Source organism: Pholis gunnellus (genome assembly GCF_910591455.1).
Source record: "Pholis gunnellus genome assembly, chromosome: 19".
Lineage (NCBI taxonomy): Eukaryota > Metazoa > Chordata > Actinopteri > Perciformes > Pholidae > Pholis > Pholis gunnellus.
The window spans coordinates 12,448,153-12,473,933 of record NC_136546.1 but is presented as its reverse complement, the minus strand read 5'-3'; the positions used below and the strand labels follow the sequence as shown (position 1 = coordinate 12,473,933).

General features: G+C 42.1%; 3 protein-coding genes across 5 annotated transcripts in view; all 3 read right to left on the bottom strand.

The window, feature by feature from the left end:
• The window catches only part of utrn (utrophin), a 162,094-nt gene extending 151,930 nt beyond the window's left edge, over positions 1-10,164 (bottom strand). Inside the window, exons 1-2 of one of the 2 annotated variants that reach the window (XM_079180292.1) lie at positions 9,750-10,164; positions 7,801-7,967 (exon numbers count right to left, since the gene is read on the bottom strand). In XM_079180292.1, coding sequence (XP_079036418.1) covers positions 7,801-7,873 — 73 coding nt within the window. In that variant the 5' untranslated portion in view covers positions 7,874-7,967; positions 9,750-10,164. Of the gene's footprint in view, positions 1-7,800; positions 7,968-9,678 lie in introns of both variants that reach the window. The other variant, XM_079180293.1, reaches the window with a different exon arrangement.
• A 4,019-nt stretch (positions 10,165-14,183) lies between these two features.
• Positions 14,184-16,989, bottom strand: LOC306711072 (uncharacterized protein). Of its 2 annotated transcripts, XM_079179850.1 has the most exons (9): positions 16,821-16,989; positions 15,824-15,865; positions 15,686-15,740; positions 15,347-15,436; positions 15,141-15,176; positions 14,892-15,064; positions 14,707-14,771; positions 14,452-14,552; positions 14,184-14,342 (listed from the first exon to the last, which is right to left on the bottom strand). In XM_079179850.1, exons 3-9 carry the CDS (start codon positions 15,690-15,692, stop codon positions 14,236-14,238), a joined length of 579 nt encoding a protein of 192 aa, XP_079035976.1. In that variant the 5' UTR covers positions 15,693-15,740; positions 15,824-15,865; positions 16,821-16,989; the 3' UTR covers positions 14,184-14,235. The 2 variants fall into 2 exon arrangements, with proteins under 2 accessions (XP_079035976.1, XP_079035975.1); XM_079179849.1 differs by having other exon boundaries at positions 15,347-15,740.
• Positions 16,990-18,593: 1,604 nt separating this feature from the next.
• LOC306711686 (uncharacterized protein) lies at positions 18,594-24,290 on the bottom strand (the record flags this gene model as incomplete). Its single annotated transcript, XM_079180702.1, has 3 exons — positions 23,983-24,290; positions 22,113-23,114; positions 18,594-19,502 (listed from the first exon to the last, which is right to left on the bottom strand). Exons 2-3 carry the CDS (start codon positions 22,998-23,000, stop codon positions 18,594-18,596), a joined length of 1,797 nt encoding a protein of 598 aa, XP_079036828.1. The 5' UTR covers positions 23,001-23,114; positions 23,983-24,290.
• Between the last annotated feature and the right edge of the window lie 1,491 nt (positions 24,291-25,781).

Sequence of the window (25,781 nt, the reverse complement as noted above, 5' to 3'; positions counted from 1 at the left end):
CAGATCCAATCCTCCATATACTGTATATTATACGACGCTTGTCCTTACATTAAGACTTTTAACCCTTGTACGCGACGCAGCTGTCGCAAGCACAACACACAGGAGCCCGAGTGTGAGTAATCTAAGGTATTGGGTCATAAAATAACTGCAGTGATTTTAAGAGAGATGAACTCAACAATGTGTCGTCGAAGTTCAAAGTTCAAAGTTCAAAGACGGAGAAAAGGCCGGCACTTTGACAAAAAAGAAATCGAAAAGTCTATTCAGATGCAAAAGAGGGTCAAACTATTTCAAATACTCATGTGATGCAGTGTGAGAAAAAGAGAAAAAAGGACCATAACGACAGAAACATTCACCTTATTATTTCACTTTCACACACACACACACACACACACACACACACACACACACACACACACACACACACACACACACACACACACACACACACACACACACACACACACACACACACACACACACACACACATTCTAGTTCAGTCTTTTTTCTTCACGATGAAAGTGAGAAATCTGTCAATTTCATCTCAAAACAAAACCTGATGGCAGTTGTTGACCAGCTGCATGCAGCAAACACCGAGATGCTAAAGATACAGGTCAGCACATCGTTAAGAAAACTACAAATATACGGAGATTGAGAGGTGAAAACACACACACACACACACACACACACACACAACCTAATTATTTTTGCATAAAGCCTCAGAGACAAAACAAAAGTCAGTGACAGATGATGTTACATTTGGACTTAAGTGAACTGTTGCTGGCATGTTCAGAGCATCACCGGGACAGTTCAGTTTGGTTTAACAGAGCGCCTGAACACTTTGTCAAGTGATCGGACGAGTGAAGTGGATAAACAGCTACGTTTCCTGTCGTGCTGCTTTGAAACTCCTCCACAGATGGGCAGTGATGCAGATGTGCTCATCCACTTACCTAGAACGGGACTACTTTCAGGCTTTCCTTTCCTCCTGAAAAAGTTACGCTTCCTCGACGACATCCACTTACTCAAATTCATGTTGGGAAGCAAGTCTGTATACAAAACAAAAAAAAAAAAGAGAGAGAGAGAGAGAGAAAAAGACGGGGAAAGAAAGAGAAACAAATCCGGAACAGGAAGGCAAGAAGGTGGTGGTGAGAGAGAGAGAGAGAGAGAAAGAGGAAGTAGAGGTGTGAGAGCACTTATCGAGTACGCTGGGTTTGTTTACTTGGGGTGCTGGGCCGGGGGGTTGTCAGATGTGACATCACACACATGTTCACACTCGACAGCGAGGGTGAGGAAAAGTGAGTGACAAGAGCCGGGGCTGCTTTCGGCAAGTCAATTAAAAAAGGTAAGTGACAGGTGACGCGGGCGTTTGTTGACGTGTACGAAATGCACTGCTGTAGCTGACAGCCGATTCTCCCCCCCTGAAAAAACTAAAATACTGACGGGGGGACGGCGGCCTCTCGTCTCCCCCGCGTCGCAGAGAGCGACAGCAGATAAACATGATCAAGAGCGACCCGAACCCGAAAAACATACCGCTGACACCCATCGGCTTCAGCAGCCACTTCCTTTGCTGCCGTTAGTATGAACGTATCAAAGAAATGACTCGGCATTAAATGCAGGACATGCAGTCCAAAGTTGTGACTCGTGACATTTAATGCAGGTCTGCGAGCCAGCCAGCGTGGTGGAACAGGGAACCGGGCAAAGGTCTGAGTCCATTTGCTCATTGACATATTTAGTCAATGAGGGGCAACTGAACAAACAACTCTATTCCCACAGAGAGGGTAACATAGGGACAGAGATGGGAGCAAGAGTGGGAAGAGAGGGGGGGGAGGGAAACGGAGAGAGAAAGTTCATTTCCCTGTCTTTTGTTTTCTCTTTTTCCTTCCTTCAAAAAGGAGGAAGTAGAGGAGGAATACCAGCCCGGTCGACCCGTGACCAGCTTCCTGAGTCTGGCTGAATGAAATCCACTTCCTTCCAGAGAGAGAGAGAGAGAGTTGTAGCAGCTGGTCTGGTCACAACTCAAAAGAGGAATGACTCGGGGTTGGGGTGAGGCCGGTTTTGGCAGTGGCCGAAGGAATCAAGAGACCGAAAAGGGACTTTCCACTCGGCTGCATCAGTCATGAACACAGAGACAGGCGTCCCCCCCCCCCCCCCCTCCGTCATCCCGTCCTCACACACCCCGCCGAGAGCATCCGTCATCGAGCTGCTTGGATGAAGCCGTGTGAGCGCACATTGCACTGGCATAAACATCTCTGTGTGTCTCTCTCTCACACACACACACTTCATTCATCAAGACGCACTGTATTTATGTTGATATATGAAATAACTCGTCCGTACGTCACACAGCCGACTAAAAACAATGACGTCGCGCTACGAGGTTCAGAGTTGTGACTGTGTGTATCCTCCTCTGGCTGACCAACAAAAGCCTCCTCGCCCACAAACTCAACAAACAACATTTAGACTACATCAAAAATAAATCATTTACAATCAAGGATAGTCACATACCCATGCCTTCTAGTTACACTAATAGGCTTCACTGTTGACACCCACTCGCCACTGACAAAAACTTGCACTGTGCTGTCACTCTTTGACGTCCTGCAGACGTTCGTAATGGAATAATGGAATTAACGTTATAGTTGTGCCCTCTTTCGGTCAGCTTCCTGTCCTGATTGTCAACTTTCATCTCTGTTTGTGATCCCCACCCGTCACAAAACAGCAGTCAAGAGTCGCACGCCTCACTCAAACTTTTACTTGTTTTGTTGCAACAACTCATGGCGGTCGGGGCTGCTGTCCACTTGTTTCACAAGGTGAACAATGATAGATGTATTCATGATTATTATCTCAAACGCACCGCAGTTAACAGGACCATCAAATGTAGGATATGCTGAAAATGGTTGCTTAGTGCTTACCAGGGAAATACCTTTCCAGAAGTGGCAGATGCGATCAGGTAATCATGGCTGTGCTTCTCTCACACACACACACACACACACACACACACACACACACACACACACACACACACACACACACACACACACACACACACACACACACACACACACACACACACACACACACACACACACGAATACACAGATGCAGAGCAGACGAGTCAGTGGTCTGACCAGCGTCCAAGAGAAAGAGATGGAAGATGCACATTTCTAAATCATATCATTATATGAATCATTTATATCATATGCATTGAATGTGTTTTTCCTGTACCGATGCGAGGGTCCTGGGACAGAGGATGTCGTACGTGTACTGATTGTTAAGCCCTCTGGAGGGAAAATTGTGATTTTGTGCTCCACAAAATAAACTGAAGTTGAATTGAATTAAATCCTCAAAATGTCTTTGTAGAGGTGCACAACATGTACAGTAGCTACACTGTCCTTGGCTGACCTGAGACCTTTTCTCACCCAGTTTGTCCTGTTCATACCGACCACTGTGTGCAGTGTTGGAAAAATACAAAAACAATGTTCAACATATTCTAAACTCCCTGCAGGGCTCGGTAGTAAAAAAAAAAAAAAAAGACTGTAGAGTTTCTGGTATCATTCCCACTTTTAACACAGTGTCAGAAAGCTTCATGCACCTAGTTTTAGTCCATAAATACTAGAAGAACTAACACAAACCTATTAAGAACCAAAAGGACAAAAGAAACTTCAGCATTTTAAGAAAAAAGACATTTCAATAGAGGGATTCAATCTCCCCACGTTATTTACTCAGTGGTGAAATACAACACAGTAGCTTTCAAGGGTTAATCTAAACTCTCTTTGGGCCTCAGCCTATTTTTTTTGTTTTAGTAAATCCTGTCATGCGAGGGGTCAGAAGGTAGATTGGGCAACATGGCTTTGTGGCCCTAATGAGCTAGGGAAAGGGGCTGAAAGGGGGGGGGGGGGTGTGTGTTTAAACTAGAAGGGCTTTGGAAAGGAGAGACTCACAGTAAATGTGTTCAACAACCACCGGAACATCCAACACTGATCATTTTCTGACATTTTCAGCCCTCTCGAGAGGAGTTTAAATGTCAGCTGGGCGTGGTGTCTGAATGCGCACACATTCACACACACACACACATTCACACACACACACACACACACACACACACACACACACACACACATTCACATGGACATGGACCAAAGAGGCAGAGTCCCACAGACAACCACACCCTGGGGAGATGTTTTGGCCACTGTTTCCATTTCCAGCCTGAATTTTGCAGAGCTTGTTTCCTCCCACTTCCCAGGCAGCCAAATCCAACACACACTTGTGTGTGTGTGTGTGTGTGTGTGTGTGTGTGTGTGTGTGTGTGTGTGTGTGTGTATACTGTATATACTGTATATGTATATATCTAGCTGCATTCCCTTGCGGACACTTTGCTTCCTCAAAGTCAAAAAGATGCTCTTGGAAAAGCTCAGTGACCCTGGACCCTTACCGGAAAGTGAAGCTCAAACACCAGAGGCAAAGAAACAAAACAAATTCAGGTCCCGACATCTCAGAAGGAGAGGGCGGCCACAGTGAAAGCTTCTTTGTTTTGATTTGTGTTCCATGCTACCCACACATGCAGATGCACACCCATCATTATGTATTAGCATAACACTGCATACCTCTGACAGACCGTTGTTACCGTCATGGCTGAAACTCGTAGGAACACTCGGTACACCCTGCTACGAGCAGCCAAGGCTAGAATTAAGCAATCCATGACGTGTGTCAGAGCTCGTATGACAAGCCTTCAGAGAAAGCTTCCTACCACACCCTCCTCCGTTTGGTGACAATAGTAGAGATATAACACCCAAGGAGCTGGAGTCACCCACCAAATCTTTTACCCGTCTAACCCAAACTCTCCCATTTACAAAGTCACCGTCACTGAATAACAGGAGAGAGCACTGAGTGAGGGAAAGAAAAAGATACAGGAAGCAGCAGAGAATAGAAAGATGAAGAAGAACAGGACCAGGTCGGGGAACCAGAGTTCCCAGTTCCCCTGCAGAGCTCTCAAGTGACGAATAAACGGAGAGGAAATAAGGTCAGGTGAGTGTCCATTACTGTGTAATGCTTGTTGAACAACAGTGGATGATATATGACCTTTCACCTTTTGTTTGCACTCTGGAATGGGTCGGGGGAGGGGAGGTGCACGGGTAGGATAGCTAGATAGGGCTGCAGGGTGCTGTGGGCTAATTCAACCAGGAGATGTGTGTAACTACTCCTTAACATCTGGTTCGGCCCTTTAAGGACTGCTGTGCCATGACCCGGACCACACACACACACACACACACACACATCTGGCTCTCAACAGAGCTCCGCCTATTGGGTCAGTTTTAGGGGTACAGGTAGTGATCCCTTCATCGCAGCGCGTCTGTAGACGATTCAGGTCTATTTAATGCGAAAAAAACAACGCAAATACTCACAGCTGAGGAGCAGGAAAGCTTTTTAGTGACTTTAAAGTCTTTTTCATGTGCTGAAACATACTGAAATGCTGCATCCCACCAACCTGTTAGTTAAGGGAGCAAAGGGAAAACAGCACCTGAGAGTCGGGCTTACACATGACAGGTACACGTTGGGCATATTTATTTTGAATGCGTAAACCCGTCAATCACTCAGTTGAGTCCCCTTTTCCCAGAAGCACTACTTCCTCCAGCTGCACACGGTTCTACCCTGCACATTTGTCTCCGTCTCCCTGGTCCATTGTGAGCTTGCATAACAACTCGACACGCTGGAAAACATGAGGCCCCCCCCCCCCCCCCCCCCCCCCCCCGAAGAGGCACGAGTGTGCATATGTGTGAGAGGGACAGACTGTCTAGCCTGCTGACCTCCATCATAGGTGGCAGTCACAACACACACACACACACACACACACACACACGTTTTACATTAGTGGTGATCTCGCTGTAGTACTCGTTTACAGATGGAGCACACAGCAGCTGAAATAAGCTGAAACAAAGGTTCAAAATGAAAACTTGTGTTCACTCTCTCCACATGATCAGGATGACCGGTGTTCATCTCCTCACGGTCAGCAATAGTGACGAAAAAGGCGAGAGCGCGCATGCTGTTTAGAGCATACACTCCTTCAGTAAAGTCTTCAACCGCTCAGACACGCCCCCCATGGCGAGATCAGATGAACACGTGGGCTAATGCTTTTCTAACAGCTGTGAAAACATCCGTCCACCTGCCCACCACACACACACACACACACAGCTGCTTGTCAATCACCTCTCAAAGCCCATGTTTCAGCCCCACGTGTGCTACAAATCTCTCTTTCTCACCATCTATCTTCCTGTCTCGACTTCTTACAGGATCAATTGGAAGAACCGGCCGCTGAAAAATAACCTTTTTCCTATTTTCTCATGGTGAGGTGTGCAGCTGTTTCCCCTGGTTTGACCTGGATTTGCAGAGTTCGCACAGCCTCGCACTTAAAAAGGACAGAACGCCTCATTTCAGCCATAATTTCACGAAAAAGGCCCGAAACTATTTCGCAAAAGGCCTCGACACAAGCGTGCCCTGCAATTTCTTCTGTGGGTCGTTCTAGTGTGCCGCTAAGCTACGTGCTAAATGTTCCCCCGCTTTGCCAGAAAAAGAAAAACATTACTTTTTGGGGGTTGCTAGGGAAACGGGAATCTCTGTAAGAAAAAGCATTGTGGTCTGGATACGAGCGCTGTAAATTACAAACTCCTGCTGGCACGGAATCTGCCGGCCTTCTGGGGCTGCACGGGCGTGGAAAGCTGGCACACGGACGGCTCAGCCTACCAGCTTTTCTTAGTATTACTTTTTCTATTTCACAGTTTACAGTAAAGAGAGACGAACAGCGAAGGCTGGGGAGTGGGGAGGGATGTCCAGCATATTTAAATTAAAGCACATGGCGGAACATAAGCATTTATATGATTGATTCCAGGTGCACATTATCAAACCAATGGAAGTAACACACCAGCGATCTGCTGCTTTAAGTTGATTGAAGCTATAATTTAAATTTACATACAAGACTAACCACATTATCTACCAAGCAAGCATTTCTAGTGTGGAATAGTTTATCAACCGGTTTACCCAGATATAGAAGTATCCACATATTCATCTTATAAATTCATCGTGAGAAATGCCTTTGTGACGTTTTAAATTAAAGTCCTGTTTGTTCTTATTTTATCTTCATTTCTAAAAGCTCATGAAGTGCCTTCAAGTTAAAGCCTATTCCAAAAGCCAGCGAGAAATCCCACCTTTGAGCAGAGATGGACACACAATATCAGGTTCGACATGCTAAATAATTATGTGCCAGCCCTGAACGTTTACAGTTTGCTCAACTGAAGCACTCCCCCTGCCAGAGCAACAACGTGTTTGTTTGTGTGCCTCTACAAAAGATTAACCCACGGAATGGAATGATCCACAGAGAAAGGGATCACAGGGCGCGGCTCTTTAGACCCATCCCTTGCATTCTTGTCTTCTCCGCTGTCATTGGTCACCTTGCCTGTGACTTTCTCCTTCTCCTTGCAAACGTGTTACAAACCGACCGTCTCCTGTTCTCTCCGTGGCGCTGTCGCTCTGCTTTCCTTCTGCTCCCTTTTTCCCTTCGCCTCCATGGGAACTGAGGTTAACCGTGCACAACAGGACTTCTGGCTCCGTCAGTGTTTCCTTTCAGAGACTGCTCTTATGCACGTACGACAAAAAGAGTTTCTCCCAATGTACGAATAAGAAGACGCGTCTTTTTTTTTCTTTCTAAAGACCACCAAATGATCTGACAGCTTTTCGGTTTGGCACACACACACACACTCTGCGAGCGGTGTGTCCAACATGGAGCGTCAGACATTAAACAATACTCAGAAACATACCAGATCTCCACTTGATGATGTCGTTGAACTCTTCGTTGGCTCCTCCCTCTGCGCCGTCGCCGTGCGATGCCATGGCAGCCAATAGATTCACCGCTTTATCGGTTCAAATCGTGCGATACAGTTCCAGGCTCCTCGACGCACAATGCAACAGCCCTCTTTCTCTGCACCTGTGTGTAAGAATAAAAACGTGAGCTCCTTTCTGCTTCAATGTGGTTTCAAGCAGAGAAAAATAATCTCAAAAAAGGAGGTCTGGGAGAGTGGGGGGGGGGGGGGGGGGTCACATGCTTTTGAGCTTCACACACAAAAACATTGAAACACGGTCACATAGCACGCAGGAATATCTGACGTAGGTCATCAAAACACTAACAGCTGTTTGGGACTTCACCTCCGTGTCCGCGCAACAATCCTGGGGTAGAAACAGGATGGTTTCATGGCCTTCACTGAAAATATGGGCCTTGATTTATGTGTAAGACAAATCCTATTAATAATTGATGCTGTACTAATGGAAAATGATAGTGTAGGCTTCTGTAGAGGCTCGTACAACACTAGCCAATAATCTCAGAGTTTGAAACACCCCCGAAGCATTAAGCAAAGGTGATATTAAGCCACCGTAGAGATGTGTCGAGTGTGCTGATTTTTCTTTGGTTGGTCCCCACAAACCATCACACACAGTCAAAGTCTTGACAAATCGAATGCATTACACTGTTTCTTTCCCACTGTATAAATGTAAGAGTTCAAAATAAAAATGTAGTGAGATTATTTGCACTTAGTCACGAGCTAATTAATAAATGTAAGACCCCTGACAATGATTTCAGAGGTATCTGATGGTGTTATGTAGGATGGTTAATGGGTAAGGTTTGTCATCATAAGAGCAGCCAACCCTGGACTATGAATCCTTGTAAGTGGTGAGAGTTTCAAGTAATGATGGGAGTTTCCTCATTAATCAAATATTATATTACACTTAAATGTTTACGTCTTATCATGTGCCGATATTTGCAAATGGCACTGTGTGGTTTTTTTTTTTTTATCATGGGATGTTTGCTCAACTTTCATTAGCTCCAAAAATGAAACTCCACATTTCATCATTTCCAAAGTTCACTTTGACCTCGTGAATAGATCAGCTGGTGCTGCAGTTGCACAGGTCATTTTTCCCGCACCTGCTTTTTGTAGTGTCGGGTCAAAGCGTGTGGTCTGTTTTCATTTAAGGTGTCCTTTCATTGAAAAAAAAAAAAAAAAAAAAAAAAACTCAACCATGTCAACTCCCAAAATAGCTTGCTTTTACCATGAAAGGAGTGCATGCGCAGTTTTAAGGAGGAGTGCTTGGCGTTGAGTGATGATGCAAGACCCCAAAAATAACAACTGTAAACTGGAGGAAACGACAGTCCCATCGATCTGTGCTGGTGGTGGCTTTACAATTTCGGTTCCTCTCAGTGGGAGTGAAGTAGTTTTGACAACAAAAACCACTGACGGGTACAATCAGCTCAGTTTAATCAGAAATCACTGAAGCTGTAAACTTCCACAGGTGTAGTTCAGTCTTTTCTAGACTGCTTAATTTGAACAAGAGCAGTGTCAATGCTTTGGCTTGAGATCAATACATTTAAAAGTACTCCTGTGTTGTAGTAATCTGAGGAGATTATCAAAAATAAACTCACAATGGTGCAGCTACAACACACATAAAGGGGACTTTTAAACCGTAAACCAATCGTAGTTAATGTTTTATCTCGGAGGTATTTAGAGCTTACTGACTTTTCATCATGTTGCAATGTACACTAAGAGCTACCTCAGTACAAGACCTCATGATTAGTAGGAGCAGTGGCTGTTTGACGTCTTATTCCAACGTTTTAACGTTTTAAAAACACCCAAAGTGTGACTTCTTACTTCACAATAAGCTTCGTATTCCGTTGATACAATGTATCGAGGCACATCACGGATCCAAATCAAACACTCACCTCCGCTGTCAGGAGTCAGAAGACGTGCGCCCTCAAAACAAGTCCGAAGCGTGTCGAGTACGGATCGACCCAATGACGTCAAATGTATTGGAAAAGTTTAAAAAAAAAAAAGTTTTTTTTCTAACGTAACATTAGATCAATTAATCTAAGGCATTTTCTACTCGATGCGAGGCACTCGTCTTCTAAACTGCGTTAGCTGACTAAGAGGATCCCGTCCTCCAGCGCATCCAGTCTCCACAATGTGCCAAAAAAACACGCCTTTTTTGCAACGCACAGCAAAGCACAACTCCGGTAGTCTTTAAAACACACGGCAGGCTGTGTGTGGGAAACGGAAAGATGGTTATTGCATTTCAAGGGTGAACACCGCGGTACTGCGGGATTCGGGTCCTACAACTTTGTTCCTGTTGCTTACTTGACTCTTTCTCCCTGCTGCTTACAGCGGTGTCAAGCTCGAGAGAGTTAGCTAATCAAAGCGGAAATGCCGGAACAGGTTCTTCAAAGTAAAAGGGCCTGAAGATGGTCCACCATGACAATCAATTCAAAGTCATTCCAATTGGCAATTGCAGTTTCTCCTGTTGTCTTCAGGGATATAATTGTGTCGTTGTTTTTCACTTTTTCTACTTAGTAATATAACGATAACTTCCCATTGCAGCTTCCATCATGAACAGGCACCCTGCCACCCCATGTTTGAAATGTTAAATACTTTACATGGCATATATTATGACTGTAACAACTTAAGTAATGATTACATTTGCTACATATTTCTGTTTCACTCTCGATAATCCTCAATTAAGGAGGATACTCCATTAATGTTGCGTCAACTTCATTTATTGTGAAGGTTTTAACCGGAACCACAGTGTTCACTCTGGGTGGCTTCACGCTCATCTCGAGTTTTTCCCCTCTGGCTGTAAAAAGTTTTCCTGACGCGGAGATGGAAACATGGCGCGGTGGGCGTCACGTGACGTAACATCAACGAAACCAGTGATTCCCACTGGGAAACACAACACTTTACAAGAAACTTTCACTGTGGAATAATAACTGGAATGTTTATTAGGCCACGGGTCTTTAAAACCTTTCCACGTAAAGGCACCACAGCTTTCTTAAATTGACTATTTACACAAAGCCATTTGATCCAAGATGTTTGCTAAATTGCAATATGACAAATTATATTTATTCACTACACTATTGCATTGGTGAAAGTAAGAAAATGCTGTTCTTTTGCTAAGGTAGAAGTAGTAATATCACAGTACAAAAAGCTATATTACAAGAAAAAGGCCTACATTCAAAAGCGTAATTAAAGGCACAGTGTTTAGGAGAATCTATTAGCAGAAATGTAATACAACAACACAACGATTATTCATTTCAGGTGATTATACACTTTGAAAACATATTCATAACATATTACATTTCAGCCAATAGATCCCCCTAATACTAGACACTGTTCCTTTAAGCTAAAGTACAGCAATAGTGCCAGTAAAACGTAGTTAAAGCATCAAAAATGTACTTCAGCATTTCATGATATAATACTTTATTGGAATATGATTATTGATATATTAACAGGTCATGTTTAAGTTAATTTTAACTACCTTATTCACTGTTGGGTCAGCTACTTTAATCTATAACTTGTATGATTAGACAAATGTATAAGCACAATATTTCCCTCTAAAAGGTGGTGAAGCAGGTGACAAGAAATAAGTATAATTACGTCAAACGTGTATGGTATAGTTCTGCATGTATTCTAGTTTCAGTCAATACACTTCCATTTTGGTACTCCGAAAACAAGTGAAACGGTAACGCTGTAACACAAATGTTCATATCACACAAAAAAATGTCTTCCTTAATAATCCACTCCATTTAATTTCCATTATTTCAAAGGTACGGTATTCAAAACATAACACATTTCACTCAATGACAATACACTTTATTTATATTGCTCCTTTCATACATGACATGCAAACAAAAACAAAAAAAGAGCAGACAACTTGACATTTAAAATGTGACTTAATGCGGAGGGAAGCAACAACTTAAAATAATAGAAAATAACAGTAGCAGTATTGATTACCTTAATGATAATAATAGCAACAGATATTATCATTAAACCCTTTCACCTCCTCTTATCTCAGGTTTCACTTTATTGTATTGAGTGATGTGTTGGAAAAGCAACACGAGGGGCCTGAACAATAGAGCAAGGCCCATTAGAAAGAGTCTCCGAGGCTTTGGGGATGCAGAGATGTTGATCATCCATTGTAAGCCCTCATCCTTCCCCCTCCCTCTTCTCAGTTGTCGGGGCTCTTTTGTGGATGCTTCCTCACACAGCTCAAAGAAAAAGCTCAAGTTCACAAATCGGTGCTCTCTTAGGCCTCGAACACCTATCCAGTGACAGCACATAAACTGAGTGGTGAGTATAGAGGGAGACAGGGGACAGGTGAGAATGCTCACCTGTGGTTCACTGACGTGTTGAAATAGATTACCGAGTAAAATAAGGAAATCTGAAGTACATGTACCACAATTTGTCACAGGACTGCTACGCATGTTTAACATGTTTACATTCATTGTTTGTTAGCGCTGCAGTGCGAAAGACCTGTTTAGGAGAAAGTTTCAAAAGGCTTATTTTCCATCCACACCTCTTGGATGTGACTACAGTGCAGCAAACTTTAAAACACTACTTTAAAAGAGTTACAGCTATTTCTATTTGTGAAGCTTTTCCTGTGGCAGATGCAGATGACTGGGTTTCCATGAGCCCAAGGCATCGCCCTTGCTGTAAAATTATAGGGGTTAGAGTGTGTGTAGGGCCTTCAATGAGCCAATGTTGGACTCCAGCCCAGAGACTACAAGACAGGGTTAGAGTGCCCTCTTCTGCCCCAAAGGTGCAACTACTCCTAAAGGCAACATTTACCTGGAGGACTTTACTAAACAAATACGACAGATATTCATAAATGTATAAACACGTTCAACTTAGTTAAAATTAATTTGGTATCATCACAAAGACATATTCCCCAAATATGCCGAATGTATGGATACTTTACCTGTACAAACCAGCAGGAGGTGGTCTTGTATTGTATTGCTTGTGATTATTCAGCATTATTGTACCATCAGTAGTACTTTCCTGCCAATCTTGACTAATCACAGTAGAGACGAAACGATTTGCAATAGCTTAAGAGATGAAATAGTAAGGATGTTACTATCCTTAAATAGCGGTAACGGGACAAAAGTGAAAACATTAATGAAAAGACTGCTCCTCTGTTGTGATATTGTAATTATTCATTATCTACTGTGATCAACGAAGGCGCTTTAACTGCACTTTCACGTTTTTCTTACTAGTCTACCTTCATTTAACTGCAATTGTCTCTGTTTTTTGACATGCCATGAATTCCATACAAGCATAACGTTACATCCGCCTCATTGACTGATTTAGGCGTGTACTGTTTTATTAAGCCACAAAGGGTGCGGTATCGGACACTCTCCGTATATTGAGAATGTCAATATGCTGTAGGAGATTTCACCAAAAACATATACCAGGAGTGGGGTTCGAACCCACGCGGACATATGTCCATTGGATCTTAAGTCCAACGCCTTAACCACTCGGCCATCCTGGTGTATACACCGCGTACGGACTCGTTAGATATACTTCAACTAGCTACCTGCGAGGTTGTCCTGTTGTATTTTGTTTTTTGAAATGGCTACGGAGCTGGCAATGCAACCATTCCCAGTGAGCATTTTTCCGTTGAAAAGACGTTCAAAAGACGTCTACGCCCACCGTTGAAAAGACGTTCAGAATTGGTTCAAAAGTGAAAGTTTTTTTGCCGACTATTCATAGACGGTGATTGAACGTTCACGCGTAGACCAGATTTCAACGGGATTTGCAATACTACAATTTTTCGTCCTCTACATTGTGCTAATAATAGTATATCCTCATTTTAGATGCTTACTAAGAAACCACATCCACATTTATCAGTTGAAAGCCAGTATCGCAAATCCCGTTGAAATCTGGTCTAAACCTAAACGTTTAAACAACGACTATATATAGTCGTCTAAAAAACGTTCACTTTTAACCGTGTTTTAAATGCCAAAATGCATACAGTAGGCTACTTCTGGGTATAGGATGACAACTAGACAACCCACAGCACATTAAAAGTTACATACTTATTCATAATACATTAACATTTTTCACTTAAAAGGACAACACAATGCTTTTGATGCATTTAGATTTATTAACAAACAATGCATGAACAATATAACACGAAGTATTTTTAAGCAAAATGAAATGGAACAATCTAAAAATAACATGAATTACATTTATTAAATAAAAGCACAATAAAATGGAACAATAATATAACAAAAATAAAGCTAAATAATCATAATATATTAACATTTGGATCTATTAATGAACCATATAAAAATAACAAGAAAAGCACAATAACATATTAAAGCTGAACAACTATGGAAATAAAACTAGTGTGGGGTAAACATAACGTTTTTTTCCGCTTCAAAAGCCACCCCCACCGGACCTCCCAGGAGCCTGTTTGAGATGGTCTGCCATGGCTCTGTCAACTGCTGACTCTGTGGCACTTTGGTCGGACCGTATGACAGCCTCTATAAAATTAGGAGAATAGCATTATTGAATATAGTAGATCATGAAATGAGAGACTTTGACTGTACAACCATTCATTAAATGTATTTTGCATATTAGAACATGTATTACCTTTAACAACGGCGTAGACTTCAGTTTCCCTGAAGGCCCTCTTTTTCTTATGACCACCTCCTTTCATATTGAAAGTGGCCATTAATCTGTTTGTGAAGAGTCTGTGAATAAGAAAACGCATAGTGTCACTTAAGCTGTTTCAACTGTTCAGTAATGCTCACCTGTTTAGAATGGCTCCATGATGTCCATGCCATATACATTTTATTTCCACTTCTTTAGTTGTCAGATATTACCGTGTTGGTATGACGTTCATACCTGTCCATGATTTTATTTGTGGCATCTTTGATATTCTTCCCCCCCACTTTGGCCAGCAGATGAACCTGTTTAAAAATAAAGGCGTACAATCTATTGCTCTGTGCTCTTAGAAACCGACTTCAGTTTTTTCATAAATGTTTAAAGCTTAAAAAGAAATTATCTTTAAAAATCTTTTCTTTTTTTACCAACAATGCCCGCTGCTCAGCATTTTGCAGCTTGCCCTCCAGCTCATCCAGCTCCTCGTTGTTTCTTAATGTTGGCACCTGTCTCTCAAGTCCTTCGTTCTCTACCCCTCTCCCAATTCTTTTCACTTCCTCAATGAGGTCCACCAATTTTCCCAGCACCACCCTCTGGAATTCTTTAAAAAAAAACATTAAATGGTCATTGATGTAGGTATTATAGACAAATCCCTCAGCCTAAAAGCTATTACTTACTTGCTGTGGACATCGGAAACAGACTTTTCTTGTTGCCTGGCGAAATTGATGGACAGATGGAAAAGGAATGTTATGATACTGTGTTGAACATATCAGTCAAGTATTTTGTTGAGTCATACGAAGTTGAAAGTCAAAGAAATTAGGAGATACTTTCAGGTCTTTATTACAGGGCAGAATGTAGTACTTTGTTAGTGGTTAAGCCTCACCTCTTTGTGTTTGTGTCTGCGGACTTCTGTGCCCATGGTCTGACAGTTCTGGGCTGATGGTGCTGGCCTCTAGGTGAGTGCGTACAGAACCTAACAAGAGTAAAATCATGATACATTAGCATGAACAGTGTGGAATGTCAATGAAAAATGTTATTAACTTCAGAAAAAGACAGAGTGTGTAGAACACCCCTCGAGTGCAGACATGGACAAGTCCTCTCGTAGAGACGTGTTGGAACCCTCATTAACAGATGTGTCGGATTCCACGTGTGCAAAAGATCCCTCCTGTCCACCATCAGTTGTGTTGGAAGTAGCTAAAGCATCAATTTTGGCTTTTCGTACCCTCCATTCTTTCAAATAATTGTAATCCATTATTGTTTGAGCAGACGTTTAATTACTGTAATGTAAAATGTAGTTGTGTTAGATTCAGCTTGTGCGGAGAATTGACAAATTCAAGTACATTTCATGTAGACAACTTACGTTGTCCATGTTGTCCATGTGGGTGTTTGACAGGGAAGATGCCTGTAAATAAAAATATTGTTACAATTAGTACATTGTTAGGTAGAATTACATTATTATATTACCAAATAAATATAATTGGAATCAGTTACAGTTACCGAGAAAAATACATGCAATTAACTAACAGTTTCTTATCAAAGTGTTGGTGATTACAAAGGGGTTACACCCAAATTGACTTTTGCTAAAAGGCTTAGGCTAGAATATATGTAGAAAAGATCAATCATTATAGTAGCCCTTTATAATTTTAAATCAAGTTATATTGAAGAACTTTAATACAAGTTGGATAGTATTAAATGTTGATCAGTGTTGTGAGGTTTACACTGCCTGTTTATGGTGAATAAAACTTTTCAGCATTATTGTCCAGTTAAAAAAAGTTGTACAAAAAATAATGAAAATGTACTCACATGTAATAAGTAACGTGTCATTAATAAAGTAAATACAGCTTACTTATTACACTATTAACAAGATAAATATTACTAGCTATTACATTTATAGAGTAACATTCTCAACATTGTGCATTACACTGTATTATACTGTACATTTTTTGCTGTTTAGCATGCAGCAACATACAATGTTTTGGCCATATTGGTTGCAAAACAGGCCTTGTTTACTTCCTCCCCCATCCAATCTGTAATTAGCCCCTCTCGCGTTCTGTAGTGTATTTCCGATGCGAAATGGGCTTTAAAAGTACTTTATAGGTAACGACAGTCCACGAAGCCAAATGCATTAGTAACACCAAACATACACATACTGTACATTAAAGTCTGGGAGACTATTTAAGTTTACTTTTTACGTTTAATTTGTATCGTCGCAGCAGCACGTGCTAAGTTGGCATGCTAACGTTACAAGCTAGCACAAGCTAGCATGCCAGAACGAGCAGCCCATCCAGTATCGTGTGGGCAGCATAAAGTGAAAGAAATGGTTATAATTTAAGGTTTAAAATAGTCAATGTACTTACAAAGTATGTGGAGCGTTAAGCCTTGGGTTTAGTAGCCCGTTTCTCGATGCTCTGGAGCCGCAACGTGTCTGCTGCTGTTCGTCTCTGGCGGTGCAGTCGAAGCTCCAGACTGTGGCGTAGAGGACTTGCGCATGCGCGTTACAGCTGTAAGCAAACTGTCTGATTTAAAAGTAATGTATTTAACGGACCAGATGATGATGTCCTGGGAGCTTCTTGTTGACAGCACAGAGTCTATAGTTCCATATTTATGACGTTTTATATGAAACATTAAATGCGTTGAAATCGCGTCTTCGTATAGACCACATATCAACGGCCAGCATAATATCATTTTGGAGAAATAAGTTTAAAGTAACCAAAATCGCGTCTCTTTCAACCTACAACTGAACACACCATCAATATTTTAAAAGAAATTGGTGTTTTGTGACACGTTGATATTGTAACCGTAATTTAGCCGGTTGAAATGAGGGTGAAAATAGGTCTAAGACGTTCAGACCCGATTTCACCGCGATTTAAACCAAATATCAACGTTGAAATCAGGGTTAGTGCTCACTGGGTTGTTACAACAATCCAACATCGACAATGTCTCGTCCTGGTTAGAGCTAGGTTGCTAGCGCAGCTAGCAGCTAACTTGTAAGGTGGAAAACTGGAGCGAACTTGCTAATGTCACGCTCGTTGACAACTAGCAAGCTACAAGCATTCAAGAGCAGCTAGGGAGCCTAGCATAATTTAGGCAACAACCAGGATGTGCACTAAAACGCCACACAGCTTATTTTAGAGAGGCGTGAAGTTTTGTCGTCTTGTCTCTGCAATTTTGAAGAGATGTCACCAACGCTAGTTAACCTCAGCTAGTTGGGCTAGCTTTAGGATGTTTGGTTCATGAAATGTCCCTATAACGTTAGCTCGTTAAGTTCCATATTGTTTGTCGTTTCTAATATCATGAATATCATTTTTGATGTAATGGTCAAACATGGCCAACATTGTGATTTATGTTAGAGCGCACAGCTACCGTTACCTCTCCATGAAGGAGGCTGATGAAGCCACGCCAACTTATAATAGTGGTCACATTCAGTTCTACCATGTTTTACTTTGCACAACCAGTGAAGCAAGAATGTATGTGAACTAGTAGGCTATTGGCGATGATTTACACGTGAAGCCTAAAATGTAATCAGTGATATTCATTATGGACTTTAGCAAAACAAAATTCCAGTAGAAGGCAGCTGAGTGTGGAAGTTATGATGGTTTCTAGTCAATCGGTACACCTGTAAACAAAGGGGAAGTATAGGTAGCATCAAAAATGTAAAGTCTGAATAACACTTTTATATAATTCAGTTTTCCCTCAATAACAAATGTACTTGAAACTCTACAGTTCTTAAAGTTCTCAGTTTTTATTTGTGTCTTTCAGATGAGCCACATTAGAGGGCCAAAAAGTCAAGTTCAACACATTAACACAATATGTACTTGTTAACAAATAATACTCTGACACAAATAAGAAGTTATTTAAGTGTAGATTACATTTTAGACCGCTGGTAACTCCAAACCTTGAACAATTTTAAGCCTCACACCACGATTTGGGAAATACAGTGTGCTGCTCTTTAACAGCAAAACTGTTTCTCTTGCATTTTGTCCTCGTGAGGGTGCTTGTAAAGTCTCAGTTTATCATGAATTGAACACATTGTCTAACATCTCTTTTCAGCTTATAATAACTTTTTACACAGGTAAATATTTATTTAATTTTTCAATCATCCATAAAATTGCATACATTTAAAATAAGCCCTAAATGAGTTGCTTGTGTCTCCAACAGGGCAGACAGGGACAACATTGTTTAAAAGGATTCCTCCTCTTGTACTGCAGGGCCCTCTTGATGTTAACATTGATTTTCTCAGTATATTCCTGTGTGCCACACACATTCGCCTCAATGTTATTAACCATGGGCCCCTGCTCCTCCACCAGCACGGCCATGTCCAGGAACAGTTCATGGACCTCCTTCAGCCGGACCTCCAGCGCCACCAGCTCCTTGTGTCTGCCTTTGATCTCGCAGATCGCCCAGCGGGACGAGCGGGCACCTTGGGTCTGCAGGCTCTGGGACAGCTCTGCCCATCCCTCACCACCTTTGTCCACCATCACGTCCAGCTGGTTATCTGTGATTTCAGTCCCTATTATGGAGGCCTGCCTCTGGATCCTCCGCCTGCATGTGCTCCTCTGCATCTCCTCTGCCACATTGTAGTCACTCATGGCATCTTGGAAGTAACGGGACAGTGTGTCATACTGAGTCCGGGCAATGCGACCAACAGCAGAGTTGGGACCCTCTTTTTCCTCTAGCTGGCTGCTCTCCTTCCCCAGGGCCTGAAGGCGGATGTATAGAGCCCCCCCACATTGCAGGATCCCCCTGGCAATCGAGTCGGAGTCCCGTTTGAGTAGGGTGAGACGCCGCACAGAGGTGCCAAAGCGTTCGTTATTTGTCTTCAGACGCTCCACCTCTAAGTGGAGCAAGGAGATCTCCTTGCGTAGGGAGTAGGCCTCCCTCAGGATGTTGTCAATGGTAGAGGTGTTCTCAAACATCACCGCCTGTTGAGACAGAGTCCCCTTGTCTACATCATACTCGGGGCAATAGAACTCTGGCTCGTCGTCCTCCTGCTCCTCACTAATGGTCTGCAGCCTCTCCAGCATGTCCCGCATTTTTGCCTGAGAGACCAGAGCAAAACAAGATGTTGGTTATTGATCAAATTCATAATGCAAAATTAGTATCGCATGCGTTCTACATTTTGGGCTGTAAGCACCCTCATTATGGTAAAATCCTCCTCAAATTGATGGCATAGAGTGTTCTCCTTTAAAAAAATAAAATGACATCACATTGAGTACCTTGATGACAGCATGTACAGAGTCATGGTTCATACAGGGAAACTACACCACCCATCCAAAGCCAACATGTCAGAGTTATACAACTACAGCAACAAGTTTATCTGATGGAGGTTTTCTTTCTGTGGTTAACAACAATGACAGTCAAAGCTCAAAGAATTTGTTTTTCAAACCAGGAACAAGGAAGACGTTATCTTATTGAAAAACTGACATTTCCTTTAAAAGTGGGGTTACGGCCAATGATACTGTGACGCTATATATGTATGTTTAAGTATTTCTTCAGTACAATAATTTAGTCAAACGCTGCACAAAATTCTGGTACTTTCATAAATCTCTGAGATTGATTATTTCATACAGTCCAAGTCGGAACACAGAAAAGCCATTTCCTCATACCACATTAGTACAAAAGCAATATTTCAAAAGCGGTCACAATGTATGATAAAACAATTCATCTTCTTGATAGTCATTGAATCAGCCCTTTCTTTCGGCGCTGATTAGATCCAATTATCCACTTGTCTCCAGGTGCCTCTGCTCCACACATTACCTAAGAAAATGAATTAAATCAAATTAACTTTTAAAGTGCCTTACCTCTTGTGACCGGCTCCCACAAAATCAGAAAGCAAGTAAATCTCTTCAAAGTGTTTCAGGCCGATTTATTTGGTCCAAGGTGCTTGAAAAAAACACATCTTTTTTATTCTGATGAAGGAAGTTGTCTGTCTCCTTCGTGTTCAGTGTGTGTGTGACTGCCGCCCCTTCCCAGGTGACAGACGAGGGCCTTCCCACTGCAACACACACCATACTTCCTTGAAGGAAGACGCATTGTTTATGGTTCTTTTTCTCGTCACTTCAGCGTCGATTAAGTAAGAAAATATTCCTGTCAAATGATGCATCAGTGACAAATGTTCACAAGGAAGTTACTGAAGAAATCTGAGGAATTAGACTTAAAGGTCGATCATGGTTTTAAAAAAAAGCTCCTTAAATGAAACTGCTCACAAGGTGTGTGGATTATAATCAGTAACCGGGTCATGATTTCTCAAAAGAGACATTACTGTTAAGTTTTCCACGTTTTTCTTTTTGGTGTTTTGAGCACCACAAGCTGAGTGCCATGTAGTCCCATTATATTGGATAGTAGGAAGACATCTCTGACAGTATCTCCAAAACAAAACAACGCACGCCAGAACAACATAGATTGATATAAAGCACTACTTGTACTAGGAAAAACATGTATTTTTGATTTTAGGGTGAACTTTCCCTTTAACTATTTGACAGCACTACACTGGACGAATGCAACACGAGCTGCTCTATGTTTGGTAAGTGATGACACCTGTGTAAGGAGACGTGTGTGTCTGAGGTGACGCTGAGGTGGGAGGACCCTGGATCGTTCATACGGTCCAGGTCTAGATGTAGAACCTGAAACATGCCAGGGATTACAGGTATTAAATGTCACACGTGTGATTGAGCTGTTGCCACGCAACATTTTTAGCACTGCCCCTTGTGATTGAAAACTTGAATTTCAACAGGTCTTCATGTTTATCGGTTAATTTCATGTTTAACAAGAATAAAGCCACACTCACATTGATTTTAATATAACCGTTTATGTAATATACATGACACCATAAAAGAAAGGTAATATAGTCATAAAATGTAAAAAAAAAAGTAACAGATTAGGGTACATCACATCCGCTTCTCGTGTCCTCATATGAGACAGTAAACATTAGGAAATGGGGGATTTTAAGAATGTGAATGGCCGGTTACTTTCAACCAAACCAATTTTGTAGTTTAAATGTTTGTATAGTATTGCGGAAAATATGTATCTAATCAAGAACCACAAAACTGTAGAATTTCTTTGAGCCGTATCTCTAGGACATCCATTTGTACATGTAGTGACAAATTATTTGACATGAATGACATCATCAGACACTAGAAAATCATCTTAGGTAACAACTGTCTGAATGAACTTGTATATAAAAAGATTTAGTTTACTGCATCTGAAACCACAGCTCGCCCAGCTCAAACCTGCATCTTCTCTATGAATTCATCTGCGATTCTATAAAAATGTGGGAAATCAACAGGCTACAAAAACTTAAAAAATATTTTCAGATAGCATTCGCATGACTCATCATGGGGGATGAATTCTGATTTGCGACACCGGTCATCTACGGATCACTTTTATACAATTTTAAAATACTTTACCCGTGTCTCTCAATCTAGACACATAGTTTGAACCGTTCTATGAAAACCTTTATTTCACTTCCCGGAAAGATATTACGCAATACCTCTACAGGCCATGTTGACAAAGATTTTGTGACGATAAGAAGTTATTCAAATGATACAGAAAATGCTTATTGTCCTTTAGATTTCCCCCTGATCTTTGACAGCACATTGCATATTTTTCTGTCCCTCTACCATCTCTGTGCTGTACAGTCATCAGTCGACGCATGGGAAACAGCTGCAAAACATCTTTTTAAGGGGGTTGTTCTTGTTATGACGTTTGGCCCTGCCGATTTTCACGAGGGCCTCCTTTATGCTCTCGTCGGTTTTCTGAACGTTGGTTTGGATGGTGGTCAGCATGGGGCCCTGCTCCTCCACCAGCAGGGCGACGTCCAGGAAGATCTCATGGATGCCATTGATGCGGGTCTCCAGGTCCACTAACTCTTGGTGACGTTTCTCAACCAGGGACAGAGCTGAGCGGGCGGTTTTACCTTCAGCCATAACGTTGTCATTAAAGATGTTCCACTGGCCTTTCTCGATCATCTCCTCCACCTCCTCTCCCGTCACCTCACGTCCCACTACCTCCATTTGCCTCTGGATCTGGGCTTTACAGTTCTCCCGATGACTCATCTCGGTCTCATTATACTCAAACATGGCATCGCGGAAACTGTTGCTGAGGCAAGCATACTGGGTTCTGGCAATGCGCGTGATGGCAGAATTTGAGCCATATTCTTCTTCTAGCTTGCGGGCTGTGCCGTCCATATCCCGCAGGTGTGCCAGCACACCCTCAGCCCGAGCCTTGATATCAGCACCAATAGCGTTGGCGTCCCTTTTGATAATGCTCATGGTGGTGACGGCCTTGACCATGCGAGAGTTCTGCTCACGAAGCCTTTTAATCTCCAGGCGGATGAGCTGGATCTCTCTGTGGATATCCTGCGACTGGGAAAAGATCCCCTCCAGAGCAGGGCTGCTGTCGAACACCACTGCCTCATGGGACAGCTCCTCCTCCAGGTCCACGTTGCTTAAGGTGTCGGAGACAGTGGAGTCCTCATACTCCATCTGCTCCACATGGTCGTTGGACATTTCCTGCAGGTTGCTCAGTCTGTCCCTCATGGTTGGGCTGGAGAATAAGCGAAGGCTACAGATGTCAAGAAGATGTTCTCTGTCCGGTTATCTGTCCTCTTCTAACACACATTGGTAAAGGGGACTCATTAAAAGATGGCTGACCTGAAAGAGCAAACAACACATTTTTAGATTCACAGCTCATGAATTGAACCTTTTTTTCATCGTATATGGCTCGATAAAGCAAAAAGGGACACAAATGACATTCAAGATCCAAACAGAAAACATTTGCAAGTTTCAAACACACCCAGTGCCTCATTTAAGCCGGCTAACCGTTTAAACGTTTCTTTCCTTAGATGTCCTCCACCCAGCACTGGCCTAACAGGTTCTCCAGAGAATAATCAAACGTGTTGCTCCTCACCAGACTAGTTCTTTTACCTTGTGATCTGTCTGACGTCTTTATCTAGACAGGCATTTTGACTTTTTAATTGAACTGGAGCACAAGAGTCAGCAGATACAGGAAAATCTTGGATCTCCAGTTTGAGTAATACTATAAAATAAACATTTTGTGACATATGTGTCACAAAATGTGTCACAACATATGTGAAATTATGAGGCTGGTGACATCATTAGAAGGCTTTTCAAAAGGCTACTGACCAAAACTTCCCAAACTTCAGGAACTCCTACCTGATATTGTTGTAGTCGTTTCCTATTTCAGCTGGAAATAGTATAGTATAGTAGCATTTATTTAAATAATAGTATTTATGTCTGAACAAAATAGGTTTGAAACAAGTTGAAATCTAATGTATAAAACATTAAGATTTCAACATTAAGAAACATTGAATCAAGTGCTGCTGGTCATCAGGTTGGAAGTCATTATTGTTACAGTACTCAATACTCCTGAAAAACATTACTTTTATATTAATTATTCAGATGATATCAAACTGCTCAGTCTCAGGGTTAAAATATCAGAATGAATCCAGGCATGTTGTGGGGCTTCATGTATTTTGAGAAGATAAGGAAAGCTCCTTACCTGTTGTGCTCTGATGTCCACAGATATCAAACGTTGTCCTTTAATGTAGGGTGACTGTAGAGCCACAGCACCATGCTACAGTTGACTGCTCCAGACTGTGAGCAGGAACAAAGGGCCCTATGCGTAATTGCAGCTATCTTTGGAGCCCAAACTGGTATTCAGCTGTGGTTTTGTTAGGGTGGTGGATTGCGCCACGCCATGCGACTGTGCTGCCGTGACTTCAGGAATGAAACCCGGTCGGTTTGTCCTTAGGAGTGACGCTGCTTCTCAGGAGCGTCGACAGGACGAGGTGTGTGTGAGCAGCTGGTGTGTATAAACCAAGTGAGTGCCAATTTGAACTCGCAGGCCTCTTTACTCTAATAAAGCGATATTTTTAATAAAATGTTAAGGGAGGCCCAGGACAAGTGGTTTTGACATGAGTCTCAAACGCGACACTTGTCCATCAGCAACGTTGTCCCTTGAACAACAGCCGCTGACTGAGCGGCTGACTGATACCAACACATTCTCACCAATGCGTCAAATAACGCAGCCCGCGTGTTGAGGTGGCTTGAGGTTAAGGTTTTCCCAGCCACACCCAAATTACTCCCATTTGCTCTTAATAGTGCGTGTGTGCGCGCGCGCGTGCATGTGAGAGAGCGTGAGCTAGCCACAGACAGACCTACCGCACTCTACTGTTGGCCAAATATGTCACACTATGTTTAATATTGTTCCACTGAGGCACATTTGAAAATAACTGACGTTTGCTTAGATATTAGCCTAAAATAGTGTATGCCATCATTTAAATATAGTGGTTTAGGATCAGGGGCCAGACAGGGTGGCACCGTTTCAAATTATGGTTCGGCGACTTGGATTAAAGCAGGAAGTTGTGTATCATCCCTATAACCCGAGCAGAATCATTATAATAATACAGTGGGGAATGCCTTTTGTTCTCTTTTCATATTAATGTAGCGATCATTTAATTCTTATTGGGAATGTCTTGTTTGTTTTACTTCCTTTGGTGTATGGACACACATAATGTATACCCTTTGTGTAAACCCCGAACAAAGTCAAAACTTTACTCACCATGGTTTACTCACCATCAGTGAATCAGAGGCTGCCTGGTCAATTGCATTCTATTGATTCCAATGTGACTGATTTGCAGCCTTTGTTTTTGACTGTGTGCGTCCATTGAACTGTATATGTCAAGTCACGTGTTAATATGCTAAAGAGCAATTGAGTGCCTGCAGTGTAGAGCCTGTGCTTAATGTTTCTACATTTAATGTGCCTTTTTTCTGTCGTTTATCATTTGGAAACTCGTTGTACCGCTGTATTCACATGTAGTCTTTAAGGTTGGTATACCAGTCAATAGGCAGTTAAGTGCATGACATTCACTTCCTTTTAATGACCTAATGATTGGGTTGAATGGCTTCTTACTTTGTTCCTCACACACACACACACACACACACACTCACAAACACAAACTTAAACTGACAAAGGTAGGCCTACACCCTGTCAAGCCACACTCATCCTCTTTCTTTTACAATGACAAGACTTTAATACCGTCTTTAAACAGCAGTGTTTCCAAACATTTCTTCCATACAGGTTCTGTGGTGGTCCTAGATGAGCTGAGATATAATTTACTTTGGTGTTATTCTTCATGCACAGATTGTCATATGCAGAAATGTCACTCTATGGGCCTATATCATCAACTTTTTCACGTAGTCCTAATTAGATTCACAGGACATAGTTTTTGAACCCATGTGGCCTAAACTGACCTCGCCTCTGTGTAAATATAGCACGTGAACGTCCCTTTTTCTGAG